Source organism: Gobius niger (genome assembly GCF_951799975.1).
Source record: "Gobius niger genome assembly, chromosome: 2".
Taxonomy (NCBI): domain Eukaryota; kingdom Metazoa; phylum Chordata; class Actinopteri; order Gobiiformes; family Gobiidae; genus Gobius; species Gobius niger.
This window is the reverse complement of record NC_136853.1, coordinates 15392579-15411568: the sequence shown is the minus strand read 5'-3', so window position 1 is coordinate 15411568 and position 18990 is coordinate 15392579. Positions and strand designations below refer to the sequence as shown.

At 39.3% G+C, this 18990-nt stretch overlaps 1 protein-coding gene across 2 annotated transcripts; it reads left to right on the top strand.

The window, feature by feature from the left end:
- The first annotated feature begins 463 nt into the window (after positions 1-463).
- On the top strand, positions 464-17512 carry hook3 (hook microtubule-tethering protein 3). Of its 2 annotated transcripts, XM_079582596.1 has the most exons (24): positions 464-638; positions 6031-6116; positions 6440-6512; positions 6587-6637; positions 7084-7216; positions 7303-7370; positions 7451-7513; positions 7656-7739; positions 8770-8933; positions 9053-9193; positions 9272-9359; positions 9433-9546; positions 9658-9768; positions 10208-10289; positions 10367-10436; positions 12007-12147; positions 12388-12475; positions 14012-14046; positions 14129-14211; positions 14287-14387; positions 15011-15115; positions 15208-15279; positions 15504-15640; positions 16586-17512. In XM_079582596.1, exons 1-24 carry the CDS (start codon positions 582-584, stop codon positions 16599-16601), a joined length of 2163 nt encoding a protein of 720 aa, XP_079438722.1. In that variant the 5' UTR covers positions 464-581; the 3' UTR covers positions 16602-17512. The 2 variants fall into 2 exon arrangements, with proteins under 2 accessions (XP_079438722.1, XP_079438723.1); XM_079582597.1 differs by lacking the exon at positions 16586-17512 and having other exon boundaries at positions 15504-16303.
- The last annotated feature ends 1478 nt before the right edge of the window (positions 17513-18990 follow it).

Here is an 18990-nt window from a genome sequence, read left to right as displayed (position 1 = left end):
TAATACTGAGCATGCGTTCGTATATTGTTCAAATCAATACCAATTAGTTTATTTTCAATATCAGACATTTTGATACCCATGCATATTATTAAAAAACACACAAGCTTTTTATGCTGGGATACAGTTTATGCACAAGCTTAGTTATTTCTTGATGGTGAATGTAAACTTATTTTGAGTGTAAAACTGGTAACCAATCCTTATTTCACTTGCTTCAAATCCTTCAGTTCTGTAGGCGATAACATCTCATTCTTCCAAAGTGTTCTGTGGTGATAATAAATCACTTCTGTTTAAATGGGTGGCATTGATATGTCTTTATTTGAACACATTCTACTTTCTTGGTAAATGGGAGAAAAAACTGCCTCGTATTTAGTTTTTTTTTTTATGTCTTGAAGTGCAAATATGCAGCACAGTCTTCCACACACAAGCTCCTCCCCGGCCCTGTGGCATCCCACGGGCCAACCCCAGCCAGCAGAGGAACCGGAGCAGCGGATTGCTAGGGTTGAGATCTCAGTGGTGTACAAGCCGACTGTTACCCACTATCCCCCGACAACACACACAATCAACCCGAACATAAAGTAACAATGAGCACATCGGAGCCTTTGGACCGTACGGAGCTGTGCGAGAGCTTATTGACATGGGTGAGTGGTCGAACTGGGATCGGTGGTCCGCTAAATCCCACTGTGTTTGCGAGGAGACCCGGTTTGCTAGCTCTTGGGCTAAAGGCTAACGTGAAGCTAACGTGAAGCTAACGCGATCCCCAGTGAGGGCTATGGGAGCTCTTTAGCCTAGCCCACCGGCTAAAGGGGAAACGCTCCTGTCTGGTTACGTATGCAGGCCAGCTGTTTGCTGTCTGCGTTTGCTGTTGTGTTTGTTTGTCACGGGGGGAGACATATCTTTGGCTAACGACGAGTGGACTCTGCTCATTATTTTCAACTTTGCGTGTGTTTATCGGGCTTTTAACCGTTGGCTCTTTTTGTTGTTGTTGTTACGTTAGCTTCAAGTTTGACGTCTTGAATTCGGCTGCCGCAAAACGTCCCTTTCTCTCTGCGAAGAAAATAGCGATTTTACTCTAGGTGTTTAATGATCACGTTGTCTAGAGTTGGCGATCCACAGCCACATGCGTTAAGATCTTTGGTCTCTGTAATTGGTGGTTATAAAGGGCAGCACCAGTGTGTATGTGGCGATTGTTTTTGTCACACAGGCTGCCCTGGTAGCCGCGGTACACACAGGGAATCGCACCTTTCACTAGCAATAGATACAACGTTGGTTTGTAGCTTTATTATCTTAGTTATGTGTTTTATTTTAAATTACGTCATTCACTGGTATTCACATAGCATCACGCAGCTCATTGATGTCATGGCTTACCTCATGAAAAATAATAATATTTAAAGATAATACAGCCTCTCCTTAAGATGACGTAAGGGTCTGGCAGGCAGACATTCCTCCCATGCCTCCCATGCCTGTCACCTGTGGAGTCACACTGAGACCTGACATTGCTGGAACTTAAGACTTTTTGACAACATTCGTTCAAGATAAGTTGAGGGCCTTGGTATCCCCCCCCCCCCCCCAACACAGTTTATCATAATTTATTTCAGACCCATCAACAAATTGTGACAGGCTCAGCTGTTGTGATTTAAGCCACACCGCGTATTAAATGAAATAAAATAAAAAGCGTTTATTTTATGACTGATATTATTGAAAAAAAACACTTCATAAATGTACAAGCAAAGAGAAGCCTTAAGTCAAGACTGTAACTTTACAGTCTCCAGCTCGTTACCATGGAGATCCGCCATCTTTGCAGCTGTTAGCATACATTTTCATTGACTAACATGAGCTAACATCGGTATAAAAAGTGGAGAAAATAGCTGTGGAACAACTCCGTTAGCTGCTGAGTTACAGCTGGTAAATACATCTAACGCACTGTGGTGTTCAAGTGCTTTAATGTGAACAATAACTCCAGTATTTTAACTTTCAAAATCTCCATTAGTTTACAATTGCTGCTAAACTCATAATGCTTAGCGATATGACATCACATTCCCGAACTCTACAGGTTAGGTCCTCGTCCAAATCTATTCTTTGCTTATCCATTGCAGTAATAGGATTTTCTGTGTCCGGCTGGTCAGTAGGAGCATGTTTTGTATTGATGACAACTGTATAGTCAAAATGTTACGCGGTGTCCCTTTAAGCAAAATTGTTGTGGATCAAATGAATCAATGACTCCAACTGTTTAGAGATTTGGGTCCAAAATGTTGTGCTTTTGAGCCTTTAACAAACAATTGGTTCCTCAGTTTACGGTTACATTGTTCGAGAGCTCAAACGGGTCATTGTTACTTAATTTTAATCTGATCAAAGACGTTGCACAATCAAACAGCTCAATTCTAATGAACGTCACCAGTTGAGAGCTACCAAAGGCCACATTTCACGTTGCATTAATTCTCATGGTATTAACCCTCCAAGTGTTTAAAACTGTTCAAAACCTCCACCTCCTAAGACACGGTCATTGATCGTTTAGTGCTCTTTTAACTACTCTGTTCGGGCCAGTCATTCGGTCACATGATGCCTGAAGTATTTTATCCATACTTTTGGGTGCAGGGCAGCTTGTGATAAAACACACTGATTGGACTGGACTGTCCTGTAGCTTTCCTTCCTGCCTACTTACCATAGATTATAGTGCTGAAGGAAGGTCGCCGTGCCCAAATGAAGATAGCTTGACACATCTGCAACTTATTGTTATCTTTCAGATTGTTCAGAATTTTTTACAGGGGAAGTGGCGCAAAAAAGAAATTCTCTCTTTGTCACACTTGAACAAGTTGGATTCATGAATTTGCTCTTGGTCATGGGGTAAAGGTATCATATCAAGAAATGTTGTTTTGACCAAAGGGCCCATCACCAAAACTAATCCCCTTCCTCAATAACCAATATAATTTTTATTTTTATTTTTTATATATTGATATATGTCACAGTTGCCTTCGTGTACCGTGCCCTGCTCTTGTTGTTGCTAACCCTTTCTTTATGCGGGAAGTGTAAATGTTGTGCTGCCCTGATGTCACTGGGAGGATGTTCCTCACTTTGCATCGATTTTCGCCTTGTTAATGCTTTCTTTGACCGTCCCGTTTCTGTTAAACATGCTCACCCACCGCCACAAATCTCAACATGATTTTGCTTTGGCTTCTCTGTCAAATTAAAGCATGTAGCTAGCTAGCATTTTGTCCTCTTGAGAAACACACATGCCACTTGAGGAGTTTTATTGGCGTCATGTTTTTATCTGATGTCAACAGGTGTGAAAGTGATCTGTGTCTTGCCTTGAGGTTTTAGTTTGGATACCCCTGTCATAGGGCTGCGCAATATTGAGAGAAAAATGTGCGCTATGCGATATTAGGCAAGGCAACTTTATTTATACCACACATTTCCTACACAAGGCAACTCAATGCGCCTAATACGGGTGCGTTCAATATTGATATTATTGTGATATTTTGACTAAACCGTTTCAACACAGTATGTCCCATTATATTTAAAGGCACACTGACTATACTTTTGCCATCAACACATGATCCCGATGTCCAGCTCGAAACAAAAAAATCTATTTCTGCAGTGGGTAAGCAAAGAATGGATTTTGGTCAGGACTGAACCTGTTTAAATCTCAAATTCTGCTGACTTTAGTCACATCTCCGTGGAGACGAGCTGGAGACGTACCCACTCCTGGTAAACTAATTTCTTAGGAGAGGTGAGCTGCTCACAGCAAGTGCTCATGTTTGTTTGTACATTTTATGAGTTTTTTTTTTTCAATTATGAAAATATCTGTTATAAAATAAATGCTTGTATTTCAATATTATTTATTGTCTAAAATGTTACGCGGTGTGGCTTTAACCTCTTACCACCTGCCTGAACCAAATGCATTCTGTCCTCTTTGGCCATTATATAGGTCTGTGTAACACCTCATTTGAAAGCTAAGACCCACAAAACTGATCTTTTTCCTTGCGTTGTTGCTGTGTTGTGTCACCTTTTTTATGTTATTTTTTTTTTCTTTTTGGTCAAATTTTTGTTGAGTTTTTGTAAATTTAAAAAAAAAAAATTTGGCACTTTTTGGTTGAGTTTTTGTCACTTTTTTGTTGCGTTTACATCCTTGTTTTCTTCTCATTTTTTGTGGCTGTTTTAGTGTTTTTTTCCCCAAGAAGCTTTTTTGATTAGGGTAAAGCCAAACTGGAGAAAATGGGATCCGTTCAGGTGGGAGTTAAGAGGTTAAGCACTCATCTGTATTTGTTTTTCAGCAAAATGTGTCAAAACATTTATAACTAAAAGCTGAACTTTACCACATTTATTAGCTCCATGCATTTTTTTGTCTAAGTTCAGTCACTCCAATTGACTTTGTGCATAACTTCAAATCATAACAGCGCAGCCCAAGAAGTGACTTCCTATTTCGATCCAGCACACCAAAATAAAACCACACATTTGAAGTGTTTTGCCTGTTAATAGGCAGAAAGAAAGTTGAACTAATGAACTGCTGAACTAATGAATAAGATGGTGCTTTTATTTTAGTGTGCTGGATCGAAACCGGAAGTCACCTCTCGGGCGGCGTTGTTATGATTTAAAGTTATGCACAGAGTCAATTATTACAGTCAGTCAGATGGAAAAGTTGCTTCACCTAACATGTATTGTACAGCCTCGGTGCCCTTGTCCTACCAATTTCATACATGTATTGATTTTAAATGGGCATCATGTAAAGTTTAATGCAAAAAAACAAACAAAAAAAACAATACAGATCTACAAACAAGTAGTATATTTGACCTTTTAGTTCCCCAGCGGCTGTGGGTAGTTAGCATGGTGCCTTTGCTTTCTATCAAAGTGGTCCCTGTAATGCTCCGGAATAGCTAACCAACCACCCATACAGCCACTGGGTCACTGAAAGGTCGAATACGTACTACTAACCAGATTAGCTTTGTTTTTGCATAAAATGTTCCACTATGAAGCTTTCAGAAGGATGTGGTTTCACAGTGAGCACTAACCAGAAAAGGCAACGTTAATTCGAGATAATCAGAATGATATTGATCTTTAGAACACATTACTCTGTCGATATTGTCTGCAGCAGGAATTGAAACCATGTAATTTCTCTCATGTCAGATGTCAAACATTCCTGCTTTCAATTCAATCCTCCACTCCTTAAGCGCGTGGCAGGCATGTCGGGGAGAAAAGTCTGAATAGTGCCAGAGAATATATCGGCAAACCAAGAATATACAGTGGGTTCAGACAGGACGGAAACTGGATTATTCACTTTGGATTCTGTAGAAATAAACAGGAATCATATGAATTATACACAGATTTCCCTAATTATTACAAGAGAAAGAAAAAAAACATTTCTGAGGGAGAAGAGTAATCATTCCCATTCCTTAATTGTGCCTATTTTATGTAAAAAAAGAAAAAAAGTAAGGCATTGGTCTGGTCCAAACTCACTAAGATATACCTCACAATGGAGAAATGAACTTGTTACATCAGCTCTCAAGAAACGGTAAACAGAGGTATCTGATGACTAAAAAAGCTTTAAAGGGCAAAATGTATAAATAATAAAAAATAGAACAGAATATAAAATGTAGAAAGTGACGCTGTTACCGAGATTATTGCACGTACTTTTGCGCTGAAGTTGTGGCACATGAGTTACTTTAAAGTGGGGTTTGTACAGTCGGACAGCAGTGGGCTTGGGACTTGCGGTAGCGCTCCTTCTTACACTGAGGGCGTCTCAGTCTGCCACTGAAGGAGCTGCTCAGCTCCTCTACAGTCCTGTGCAGTGGGTGGGAGGTGTTGTCCATGATGGAGGTGAGCTTGGCTAACACCCTCCTGTCCCTCACCTCCTCCACAGAGTCCAGGGGGCAGCCCAGGACGGAGCTGGCCCTCCTGACCAGCTTGTTCAGTCTGTTCTTGTCCCGCTCTGTGCTGCTGTAACAAGTTGCCTCGCCGGAAGAGCCATACTTGCAGTTGTATCTGAAAGACAAAGAATGAGTTGTGAATGCATGTGTAATGTATTTTTTTTTCTTCTAGGTTCAAACATTTGGAGTGGAGGCCCCTTGTAAAACAGTAGAGGATTTGACCACTGGGATTGTCATGGCCCAGGCACTACAAAAAATGTGAGTTTATCCGTGACAGTCCTTGCCTGAGCTGGTTTTTGAGCATTCTTCTGTTTCTGTTCTGTTTGAAGTTCCTATTCCTTCTAGTTTATACCTGATAATTAATCAAGTCAGTCAGCAGTTGTCACTTATAAAGACCATTTTGTCACCAGTAGAACAGCGCTTTGCCTGGTTTGATGTGACGAAATGCTGAACATATAAATGATATTTCACTTGCATCAAGTTAAAGCTGCCCTTCCTTAAAAATGTTGTTTGTCACTTAAACCTCTTCAAAAGCGAAATATATACCACAGTCCCAAGTTATTTTTCATTGTCTTTCATAGAGATTCACAGTATTTTAACGATGCATGGATTAGTAGAATTAAACCAGAAGTGGGAGACAACTGGAGGTTAAAGGTAGGTCTTAAAATTGTTGCATTACTTGCTGTTATTTATTGGCTGTACTTTGACATTATTATTCTGCATTTTAGATCAGCAACCTAAAGAAAATTTTGAAAGGCATTCTAGACTACAACCAAGAGGTAAGATTCAGAAAGTGAACAAAGACAAATCATTCATCTAATAGTAGCCATGCCACAATAGTTACTTTAGCAACTTATTGTTTCATATATTTAAAATGACATGGGTCCAATGTTGATCATATACTATATATTATATACTATACATTTGTAATGGGGAACTCTGGTGGTTTCTCTCTGCATTGTGGTTCATGGAAGATCAAATAGTAAATGAGGTTTGATCATAAGAGTTTGATCATAAGAGATATCTTACTGATTACGAACCAATTTATCATATCTATCTATTACACGATGTACCAAGCACAAACACAATTTTAGAGAAGTGTCATTGATTCCAGCACATACTGTGATTAACAATACTATCGTTAATTGCAATATTTTCTGCTGCAATGTATTGCTCAGGCCTGTGATCAGTTCAATGTAATTCCTTTTTTTCTGCTCCCGTGCAGATCCTAGGTCAACTCATAAATGACTTCAGACTACCCGACGTGAACCTCATCGGAGAGCATTCAGACGCAGCAGAACTTGGGAGAATGTTACAACTTATTCTGGGCTGTGCGGTCAGCTGCGAACAAAAGCAAGGTGCACCAGTTAATGAATGACTTAAAAACTACCCATTAGGCTTTTATGCTGCAGTTAGGTTTTACGCCTTTTTGTTTGCTTCTCAGAATACATTCAAACCATTATGAGCATGGAGGAATCGGTGCAACATGTGGTCATGACAGCCATCCAAGAGGTGCAACATCAAAGTTTATTTTTGTGATTAAAAATCAGAAGGTTGTGTTGTGTTTTTAATGGCCTTAATTTTCTCTGCAGCTTATGAGTAAAGAGACTCCTGTGACAGTAGGGAGTGACTCTTATGAAGATCTAGACCGACAGGTATGCATGAAGACAACCATACTACCTGTATTTTTAATTGCTTAATGCTGTATTACCTAATCTGACTGAATATATATATATTTGCGCAGCAGCTGGAATTGTTGTACAATATTTTAAATGTTTTTTCTTCTTGCCACCACAGCTGAAGAAGACCGTAGAAGAGCTAAACGAGGCTTTGAACACCAAAGAAGAAATTTCTCAGAGGTGTCGTGAACTTGATATGCAGGTTTGATTTTCTTTTTTTTTACCTTGTATTAGTAAATCTATTTGAAATCACCAATTGACAATCTTAATCAATGAATTGTTAATAGTATACTTTTAAAGGGCTGCCTTAAATGAACCTGCCTGTGTTGACTGTTTAATACTGTGCCTTGCTTCTAAGGCTCTCCATGTCCAAGAGGAGCGTGATAGACTGAGGTTAGACTTAAATGAGCTAGAAGAGAGGGTAAATTCAATCTTTCTTCTATTCCTGCACCCTTCTCTGTGCCATGTTTGCTGTGCCTAATAGTCCTGGATTTTGACCTAAATGGTTGGCTTGCGAAGGCATCCTTTGGAGAATCCAGCCCCCTCTCTGAATACCGTGTGTGCATGTGAGTGCACATGTGTACGTAAACGACACATGTGCACTCTGTGGTCCTCGGCCACAACTAACTGCAGTGCAGTGTCAGGTGTCACTAATACTTCCCTGCCACTTCACCCGGATGTTCCATGTTCTTCCCCTTAAAATTAAGATTTTTGTTTGCTGAATCCCTGGAGAGGATTTTCCTTGAGATGTTAAAACATGTGTGTTTACTTTATTATTTTATAGCGTATGTCAGAATGGCATTTGATATACATAATTCTGTGTGATCTCAATATGTCAAACGAGATACTGCTGATCTAAACTATCTAAATGATTTGCAATTATATGTATAAATAAAATGACTGTGTAATTACAGTAGGGAATGTACAGTACTGTTCAACCCCAACCTGCTGCTTTGCTTTGTGTGGAGTTCAAAGCCTTGTCCGTCACAATAAGGAAATATCAAATTGTTTGTAGCCCTCCTTTTTATGTGGAAGTTCGTTTTTCTTGCCATACTGTGTGCCTATTATCACATCTGATATTTCTCTAGATAGGAATAATGCAATTAAAACACATTTTGAAATGAATAACTATTGATTTCTTCTCTTTTCTTCTCCTCGCATTCCTTTTCCCGGTGCATCCCCCTCGTCTTCCTCTGTGTCCGTTTTGCCCCTGCTCCTTCCTGCAATTGTAGGTGGCAGCTCTACAGGATGAGAAAAGCAGTTTACTGGCAGAGAACCAGGTCTTGATGGAGAGACTTAACCAGTCGGACTCCATTGAGGATGTAAACAGCCCAGCCGGAAGAAGGCACCTCCAGCTGCAGACACAACTGGAGCAGCTGCAGGAGGAAACATTCAGGTGGGGAAAAGTTGACCCACGGAAAGTAAAACGTCTTTGAACTAGCCTTGAGCTGTCATTGTGTCCCCCTATTTTGTTGTACCGCCCATTATTTTTACGCAGACTCTTTTGTCTTTAAGACTCGAAGCAGCCAAGGATGACTACCGGATCCGCTGCGAGGAGCTTGAAAAAGAGCTATTAGATGTCAAGTCACAAAATGAGGAGCTCTCATCACTAGCAGATGAAGCCCAATCCCTCAAAGATGAGATGGATGTCCTCAGGTGATTTTTACATTACCAGCTCTAAAAAAGCGAAGTGCAGATTTGTCAGTAACTAAACTCATCTTTGTCTGCTGGTAGACATTCATCAGACAAAGTGTCTAAACTGGAAGGCACAATAGAACACTACAAGAAGAAACTGGAGGACATGGGACTCCTCAGAAGACAAGTACTATGAGCCCTCTGATTGATTTTCCTCTGCAACATTATTACCTCAAGCTTGATTTCTCTGTGGATTTCAGATTAAGCTGTTGGAGGAGAAAAACACCGTGTTGATGCAGAGTAACGTCAGTTTGGAAGAGGAGTTACGAAAGGCAAATGCTGCTAAGGGACAGTTGGAAACGTATAAAAGACAGGTTCCTATGATTTGATTATTTCTTCTGACTTAGTTTATACTTTGCAGAAGCTTAATTATCTCCATGTCTCCTGATAAATAACACCCAGTCTCATCCATTTCCTCTGCTCAGGTGGTCGAACTCCAGAACAGATTATCCGAGGAGTCTAAGAAGGCTGACAAAATGGAGTTTGAGTATAAAAGACTCAAAGAGAAAGTTGACTCTCTACAAAAAGAGAAAGATGTAAACGCTGCTTGCACTTTGTTACTGCATTTTACTTTACGACACAGTGATAACATGGCAATAGGATAGAAACTACATCAGTCAATCAATTTGTGTGAAGCCCAATATAATAACAACCTCACAGATTTTCCAAATATTGCTGATTTAATCAATCAGAGGGACTTGCAGAGAATGAATTTCCCTATGGGGATTAATAACCTTAACCTAAAAGTGTAATTATATGGAAAATTATGGTCATTTAATTAAAACAAAACAAAACATGACACCCCTCATTGCAGGGTAATATCATTAATGTCCCTAACTCTTGTCTCTAACCCTAGCCCTAGAGAGACTTATAATTGTCATGTTATTGCTATCCTATTACACTGTCTGTACTGTGCAGCCAATAGTTTTACAACAACTCCACATGCAGCTGCTTTATCTTCCTTTCTGTCTCCAGCGTATGCGCTCAGAGAGAGACTCTTTAAAGGAAACGATAGAAGAACTGCATTGTGTTCAGGCTCAAGTGGGGCTAACTGCAGGTATTAATCAGATAGCACATCATGTCTAATGCTCACGTGTTTTGAATGTCCAGCGACTAAGTTTTCCTGGTATGTAGGTATGTTCCCGATGATGGGCGGTGACGGTTCTGACTCTTTGGCGGCTGAAATAACCACGCCAGAAATGAGGTAAGATGTAAGACTGTCTGTACTACGAGCTCTCCTATAACAATGTCCTGAAAGACTCTGGACCCAATCCTGTTTTGAAATTGTAATACAGAAAGTTACTTAACTTTTTATTCTACGTCCAGGCACATTCCGAACATTCCGGTTCCTTGCGGAGATGGGTTTATAAGCACAACTTTTAAGAGGCAAAGCAGAAATGTACTGTCACGAAATGCTTTAAACAACTACTTCAGGATTGCTAAAATTAGTTCAAGCAGTACTAAGTAACTCATGCCCCTAGAGGCCATAAGTGCCACTGCAGGTGTCGTAGCATGTTGCGTTTTTTTTACTCATTAATTGTCCGTGAGAGTAAATACTACGCTGACAGAAAAGACAAAGGGAGAGTGGGATATTGTACATGCAATTACACAATTGAGATAATTTTTTTCACTCAAACTTGGCTGTAAATACAGTTTCAAGTGGCGCTAGCCCACAGTTAGCTTTGCCCATTAGCCTGTTAGCTTCTTCTTCGTGATTCCATTAATGTGTATTGGGGCCTCCAACCCAGAGGCAGCGAAGTTGCAATTGTGGTTTTCTGGTCAGAGACACCAGGGACACTTGTATTACCCCTAGAGAGACTACGACAAGGATTTATTGAGTGCAAATAAAGATTTATATTCAAATAGTACTCAATTTCACTTTGGTTGGTTGGTAGTACTCATTGACTTAGGCATCTCCGTTTGCTGTAGGTATTGTACTGGTTACGAACAAATCTTGGTAAGAGAGAGAGTTTTGTTTCAAATGAATGCAGGCAGGAAAGGTTTATAGTTGGGCTGCATATCTAATCAGAGTTGAATTTCGTTTTTACGGTTACAAATCATAAATGCTGCACTTTCCAAGTTAGTAAATGAAATTTAGCTGAACAATCTCCTTTGCAAACAACAGAATGTCTGTGGAATCGTGTCATGTATGAAATCCGCTAACCCTGCAATTTACACCGCTGCATACACTTTCTCAAATGCATACTGAGCTTATAATAAAAATGGCAGAGAGAGTTTTGAAACTTAGAGTTTAGTGTGGCCTATATTGTGGCTCTGCTGTTCTTTTTGTGGACTGAGGAAAGCGGTCTGCTCAGTTTTGTAAGAGAAGCTGGTGTGTTACATCATCTCAACTGATTCTTTCCAAAAGGATGTGGCTCTCAAATGACAGGCTCGGGCTAGACTTACCCTCCTCATTGATAAAGTTGCAGGTTTATGCTAAAATGTAGCAGTTTGCTGTGTTTAAAGCTATATTTTATTGTATTCTCTCAAAAGCTTTGAGATTTCTCACGGAAGGGGCAATTTGTGGAGCCTTAGGGTGATCCTAAATATGGCAGAAGTTTGAAGCTGCATATGGAAATACAAAGGTTTACTTGCTCTTACTTGTTCCATGTACAGCAAGTTAGAAAAAGAAAAGGTCGCTCCACACTTTTGAATATGAATATGAATATAAATATGAATATGATCATTAACAACAATATGAATGTTTATGTTTATACTAATACTTACCAGAAGAAAAGCAGTTGACAGTACACTGTGTGTCTTTGTTTCGTCAGGGAACACTTAATACGTCTGCAGCATGAAAACAAGATGCTAAAACTCGCCCAAGAAGGATCGGACAATGAGAAAATTGCATTATTACAAAGTCTACTGGAGGACGCCAATCGCAGGAAAAACGAGCTGGAGACGGAGAACAGGTCAGCAGCGATGACATAACAGATTTACAACATAAGATTAGTCCTTACCAACTGTGCGCATTATAAGGATTTGTATTCAGAGTTGCATTACATTTCCAATCACATTTGGTTTTCTTATTTAAAAGTAAGAGAAGGCATCATTTTTCTACTAACATTTTGTCATTCTAATATAATGAATTCTGAATGATAATAATAGCTAAACACTGACTTTTTTCACATTGTTTGTGTTTTTCTTTGTAGATTAATCAACCAGCGCCTAATGGAAGAACAGAGTCAAGTGGAGGAGCTGCAGAAGTCTCTCCAAGAGCAGGGCTCCCAAGCAGATGATGTAAGTACATTATCTGTTTATGTGTTGTTGCAATATTATTATTATTGTATTTTCTCTGAGGTTTAAGTGTGTAATATCCAATAACTACAGGTTTTTTATTTAATTTTCTGGTTTCGCCATTTTGAACTAACACAATTTCATTTTCCTCATGTTACCTCAGCCTATAGTAAGTATTGCTTAACAGTGCTAGATCTGACAGTCATTCCAAAAAGCTATGTGTTAAATGTTGTTCACGCGTATAAAACAAAAGAATAAAATGGACAGAGAAAAACTCCTTATTGATTACAAGCTGTGATGTGAATGAGACGTAGAATAAGGAATTAATTTGGATCATTTTGTTTTCCTGTACATAGTTTTGGAATGTGTAAGTTGTAGTGCATATTTTACTAACACTTGTATACAGTGGGGCAAAAAAGTATTTTGTCAGCCACCAATTGTGCAAGTTCTCCCGCATAAAATAATGACAGAGGTCTGTAATTTTCATCATAGGTACACTTCAACTGTGAGAGACAGAATGTGGAAAAAAAATATCAGGAATTCACATTGTTGGATTTTTAAAGAATTTATTTGTAAATTATGGTGGAAATTAAGTATTTGGTCACTTCAAACAAGGAAGATCTCTGGCTCTCACAGACCTGTAAATTCTTCTTTAAGAAGCTCTTCTATCCTCCACTCGTTTCCTGTATTAATCAAAGTCCGTGTTGCTCGGCGACAGCCCCAAGACATCACTGCTCTCGAGAAGATCTGCATGGAGGAATGGGCCAAAATATCAGCTACTGTGTGTGCAAACCTGGTACAGACCTATAGTAATCGTTTGACCTCTGTTATTGCCAACAAAGGTTATATTACAAAGTATTGAGTTGAATTTGTGTTATTGACCAAATACTTATTTTCCACCATCATTTACATATAAATTCTTTAAAAATCCTACAATGTGAATTCCTGGATTTTTTTTCCACATTCTGTCTCTCACAGTTGAAGTGTACCTATGATGAAAATTACAGACCTCTGTCATTATTTTAAGTGGGAGAACTTGCACAATTGATGGCTGACTAAATACTTTTTTGCCCCACGTATTTGGGTCTTTGAGATGTTCCATTAGAAACCCGTTTCCCTCCTCCATTTGTATCTCTGTCAAAATGTACCAGTATGGTATCAGGGATAAAAATGTTCTGGTATAAAACAAAGAAGAAGTGACCACAAACTGGAACCCAAACAATATTTTTCTATCTATTTCGAGGTTTAATACCTGGTTCATTATGAGACACAGTAACTTTCATGTCCCAGCTCAAATAAACGATAAAAAGCTATTGATTTTGCTCAAAGAGAGTCATGAATGGAATGTATGACCAATGGTTCTAGATAATGAATGGTGTAGTCATAGGTATCAGTAAACGCAGCGTTGAGATACCGTTAAACCTCCATGTATCTTTATACCCAGCCCTAGTCTTCTGTGTACTGCAAATGAAAACAGATTCTCTCGCTTGCCCATTGCCAGTTTGCCCTCTATTAACCCACCCATTGTATTTTTTTCAGTCTTCAATACTTAAGAAGAAATATGAAGAGCACATGTAAGTGTTTCAGTCGTATTTCACTAAATTGTCATGTCTTGAGATAATGTTTGTGTCCTTGTGTTTTGTTTTGCTTCAATAGGGAGAAGTTACGGGAGTTGAATAATGACCTTCTGAAGAAAAACACTGTGATTGATGAGATGGAGCCGAAATACAATGCCAGTTGTGAGTCGAAAAAAAGACAAATCTTGTTTTTTTGTCGATGTTGGCGAGACCAAAATGCTATGATTACATTCTTAGGTCAAAGGGTTGAAGAGCTTGAAGATGCTTTGAAGAAGAAAGATGACGACATGAAACAGATGGAAGAAAGATATAAGAAATATCTCGAAAAGGCCAAGAGTGTAAGTGTATATATATATGAAGGATGAACCATAGTTTTCTTTTGCTACGTTCAGGTCTTAAAGCTCACTATGGATTTCTATCCAATGCAACCTGTATGTGATCTACTGTCTAAGCAGGATACGTCTTGAAGAGAGATGTTTTTGGGCAATGCCCTTTAGTGCAGCAGTGGCAGTGAGGTCTTTACAGAGAAATGTGTCACTGTGAGAACTCAACAGTGGTGGATAGTGGGGTGAGCCCTTCACTCGCACTATCTTTATTCATGACGAGTGCAAGTGCTGTTTTCTATCCGCTCCCGTCCACTTTAATAAAGAATGAGTGGCATTCGCAGCACATTGATGGTTTGATAAATTCGACCTGGCCGTTCAATCTGAAGTCGCATTGCAAGCGATCTCGGATTAAGGACCACACACATCCAAGTGGCGTGAGTTGCATTTAGATATAGGTCGCACGGGGGCAGAAAAAAACTTTGCTTTTGGGTTACCTTAGCCTGCCGTCTGACGTGGCTTTCTTTCCCCAATGCTGTAACTAAGCACCAGTCTAGCTTAATCTCTTTATCGGTTAACAACATACAACCCTAGTAGACACTCCCAGCATCAACCCCACAATGTTTTCTGTGATTTAGGTGATCAGAACCTTGGACCCCAAACAGAACCAGGGTTCAGGCCCAGAAGTGCAGGCTTTAAAGAACCAGCTGCAGGAGAAGGAGAGGATGCTGCTCTCACTGGAGGTAGGCATTCTGTTGGAACTGAGGGGTATGTTCAATGGACAGTTGCATGTGCACGTCTTCTGATGGAGTGAATACACGTTTTTCCCAAACAGAAAGAGATGGACAAGACAAAGACTCAGAGAGATTACGAGGAGAAGCTGATTGTATCTGCATGGTACAACATGGTAAAGAAGACATTTTTTTTACATTACCATAAAAGTTCACCTATAACGAGACTGTATGAAGCCTAATCAACAGGGATTATAAGGAAATGTAAATTATAGTGTAGCCACTAGGGGGCAGACTTGACTAATGCATGTTTTATCTTGTCTGGCGCTTCTCTGATGTGGTACAGTGGCAAACTGTTTGCTTTTTGAACTGTAGTTGAGTTTGCTGTTGGTCTTTTCAGGGCATGTCCATGCAGAAGAAGGCGGCAGAAGACCGACTTGCCAACACTGGCTCTGGTCAGTCCTTCCTGGCCCGACAGAGACAGGCCACCAGCTCACGGCGCTCTTACCCAGGCCATGTCCAGCCAGCTACCGCGAGGTAGACTGTTTGAGAGAATCAACCTGCTCCTCTTTTCAATTTAGTGGAAGATATTGCTTTATTGTCTTTAAGAAATTGTGTTCCAAATCTATGAGATCACCACATCACCTTTTTCAATTTTGTTTCTCGGTATTTTGTTTCTCGCCCCTATGCGGCAAAGATGAACACAGCATTGAATTTGTGTTATTTGTGGGTTAAAAGCACTTGTGCTTTTTCCATTCATCTGCACTGCAAATATGGCCCTCAAAACAGAGTCATTAACACCGCTGAAGGGCCACAAGTGCAGTATTTATATCTTTTACTTTTTCGATTGTTGCAGATTTGGGCTGTTTTTGTTGGACTAAGTTTCTAATGATTTTTTTTATAGTTTTTACCATGGAGTGACGGTATTGTGCAATTTTATTTTAGTTCAAAGCACAATGATTGCCGACATAGGACTTATTAATGTGCTCATTTTTCAGTTTAATCGGTTTATTCAATCTCCTGTTTGTTCCCCATGTTCATTAAGTGCAGCAATAATTAGTTATGTTTAGACTTTTTTCTTTCTTTTTTCCCATCTGTAACCACTTCAGCTGTGCCTGCATTTACAGGGTAGTCTCTGTCATGCCATATGTGCCACAGTGACACACAACTAAAAGCACCTCTCAACAACACAGTATAACTTATCTAAGTCCCTAAATCTCCTTTGGCTGAATACCCCAATTATGAAATGTTAGAATGAACTTCCATCAATTTGATTTATTCACCTTTTTAAAATGAAAACGATCTTTGCGACGCCTTCATTCATAACGCATTCATCAGACAGCGCCCTTTCCACTTGAATTAGGTGTTACTTTTAATGAGCTATTTCAATCGTTCAATGTTCTGAATGAAAAAAAGGCTCAGAATGTTCTCTTGTATCCGATGTGTGTCTGACTGTTGTCTTTTTGTCTCCTCCCTCAACAGCAATATCACTGCATGATTGGCCCTGACTCAGCTGAGCCTGGTTTAGCGCGGTCTTAGTCGCCCGCCCAGGCTCAGGCACCTGATGCATGAACAAGTCTGCCTTCTTTTTGCATGAGTTTGTGTTGATAACAAACCTCCAAATAACCAGCAGCAGCAGCAGCAGCAGCAGCATGTGAACTAACACGTCCTGCACTGTCATGTTCTGTCACCCTCAAAAGGGAGCGCCGATTTCTCTAATCCAACTGTTTTTATTCTTTTTTTAACCCCTCTGTCCTCATGAACTGTTACAAACCTGGACTACAGTGACACAGTATCACTTTAACTAGCTAAATATATGTTACAGTTAAGTATTAAGTATTTGTAGGCCAAATTTGTACTGTATTTTATTTTATATTATATAGGATGGCTGTCACATGATACCTCAAAGACTTCACACTTGGCATTTGTTACATAGAAGTGTTTTCGAGGTGTATAATCTCATTGGTCCTCTCATGCTGCCACTTTATTTCACTGCGGCTCTGACAGGGGGAGATGTGCTCAACCTTTATGCAGCGATGCAACATTAGGGGGCAGAATATTTCCCTGCAGTGAAATTGGCCGCAATTTTAAGTGTTTACTGTTTGTTTTTAAATATTCTTTATAAGCCCTTATTAAGCCTACTTGTATTAACCTCTTCAGCAAAAGCACTGCTGTGTATTCTGATATACTCACCCAATACAGTATTTGCAACATTATTCACCTGCTCAGCTCTTAAGCATTCACTGTTCGGATTATGGCGTTACATTTGCAATTGTAGCATTTGGGTTTTAATCTCCTTCATCCAAAACCGACTCCAAATGCATTGTTAGCTACAGGCGCACAGATATCGTACACTGAAGTGCAAATTCATTTTCTGTGGATTGATTGTGCATTAAGTTTTATTTTATTGCTCTTACTTTTTTGTGAATTTGAAATGGCGGTGACACTAGAAGCGAGCGAGATGTATATGCACAATATACATAATATATGCACATGTCAATTTGAAAGAGAGATGCTCGAATCCTCTTTGTCCAGTCGAGTGCCTTTGAATATTTAAAAGAACGGTTTGTATTGGCCTTAACAGGACGGTCCTCTTTTACCTGTGTGGTTTATTTTACTTGATGAGAGATTCTTGATCAAGCAAATGTGTTTAAACGGGCTTAATGGGGGCTTTAACTTGTATCCATTTTACTAATTGTATATTGTGTAACCTAATATTGATTCATGCAGTGAGTTTTAATGGATTATTTATTCCCGTGCCGTTCATTCTAGTATTGAACATACTTTTGCTGTTGCATCTGACGTGAACTCCCCTTAGTTATTGCTGCATTTTACATATTCTATGCAAAAAACAACAACACAGCAGTGATGATAGTGTTTAAAGTGGCTCACTTTATTTAAAATGGTGAGTGCAAACGCATACAAGTAAATCACAGTATTTTTAAATATGAACAAATGTTACTCACCACAAAGCCGGTCACTAGGTTGTATAGCTTGTAAATAAACAAATGTATCACATTTTACTAATTTGATGGCTGGCTTTAAACTTCTGTATTATTCCTGTTTAGGCTAAATGACAAAACAACTTTGCGAAAACAATAAATTGATTTAAGTGATCTTGGCTGTTGAACAGAAATATTTGTTTTTATTTCATTTGAAGTCCTCATTACAGCCGTCCATGCACAAATCCTTTGTGTAAATGCTTCACATTTGTTTTTAAATCAGGGATTATGTGAGAGTCACAATAAATTATAACTTTTCACCTTTGTAGTAGCCCCTATCATATACTCTTTAACTTGCAATACACCAGCCGCTGTTTTGTTCTTGGCACTATGTGTTTTACATGACGGATGACCTTAAGTTGCCACTCCCTGATCCCACAAATGTTTGTTTTTAATATTTGAAATCCTTGCAAACCGTGGATTTGCATTTTGTTATTTATTTTGTACTCATAAAGACATTTTCTTAACATATTGAAGTAGCAGATCCCTTTTCCATTTGCCAACTTTTATATCACCTGTATATGACTGTGTACAGACATTGTGTAAGTGCAGAAAACTATGGCTGTAGGAGGAGTACAAAAATGAAAGTTTTGTCTCAATCTCTTTCACGATGGAACCTGTTGTCCTCACAGGACAAATGTGCTTCCTACACCGCATATCCTGAAGGTGCCATGTAAATAAAGCTTGTATGAAAGAACATGCTTAACGTCACTGTGTTTTTCGCCTCACTTAGTGTTTTCTTACTGGAGTCCTGAGCCTGTAAAGTGCACAGTGTAGACTACATCCCCAGTGTTTGTGCCCTTCATACTGTACTTCTGCCCCTTATGGATCAACCTCTGTCTACAGATGCTAAATGTATCCTTTGCATCAATATTCTTATCTTCA

Excerpts from the sequence above, each read along its gene's own strand:
- hook3 (XM_079582596.1), top strand. The coding sequence starts at position 582 with ATGAGCACATCGGAGCCTTTGGACCGTACGGAGCTGTGCGAGAGCTTA. Across the intron at positions 7,740-8,769 it reads GTCGTGAACTTGATATGCAG|GTGGCAGCTCTACAGGATGA; the intron begins GTTTGATTTTCT and ends CTGCAATTGTAG. Across the intron at positions 10,290-10,366 it reads TCAAGTGGGGCTAACTGCAG|GTATGTTCCCGATGATGGGC; the intron begins GTATTAATCAGA and ends CCTGGTATGTAG.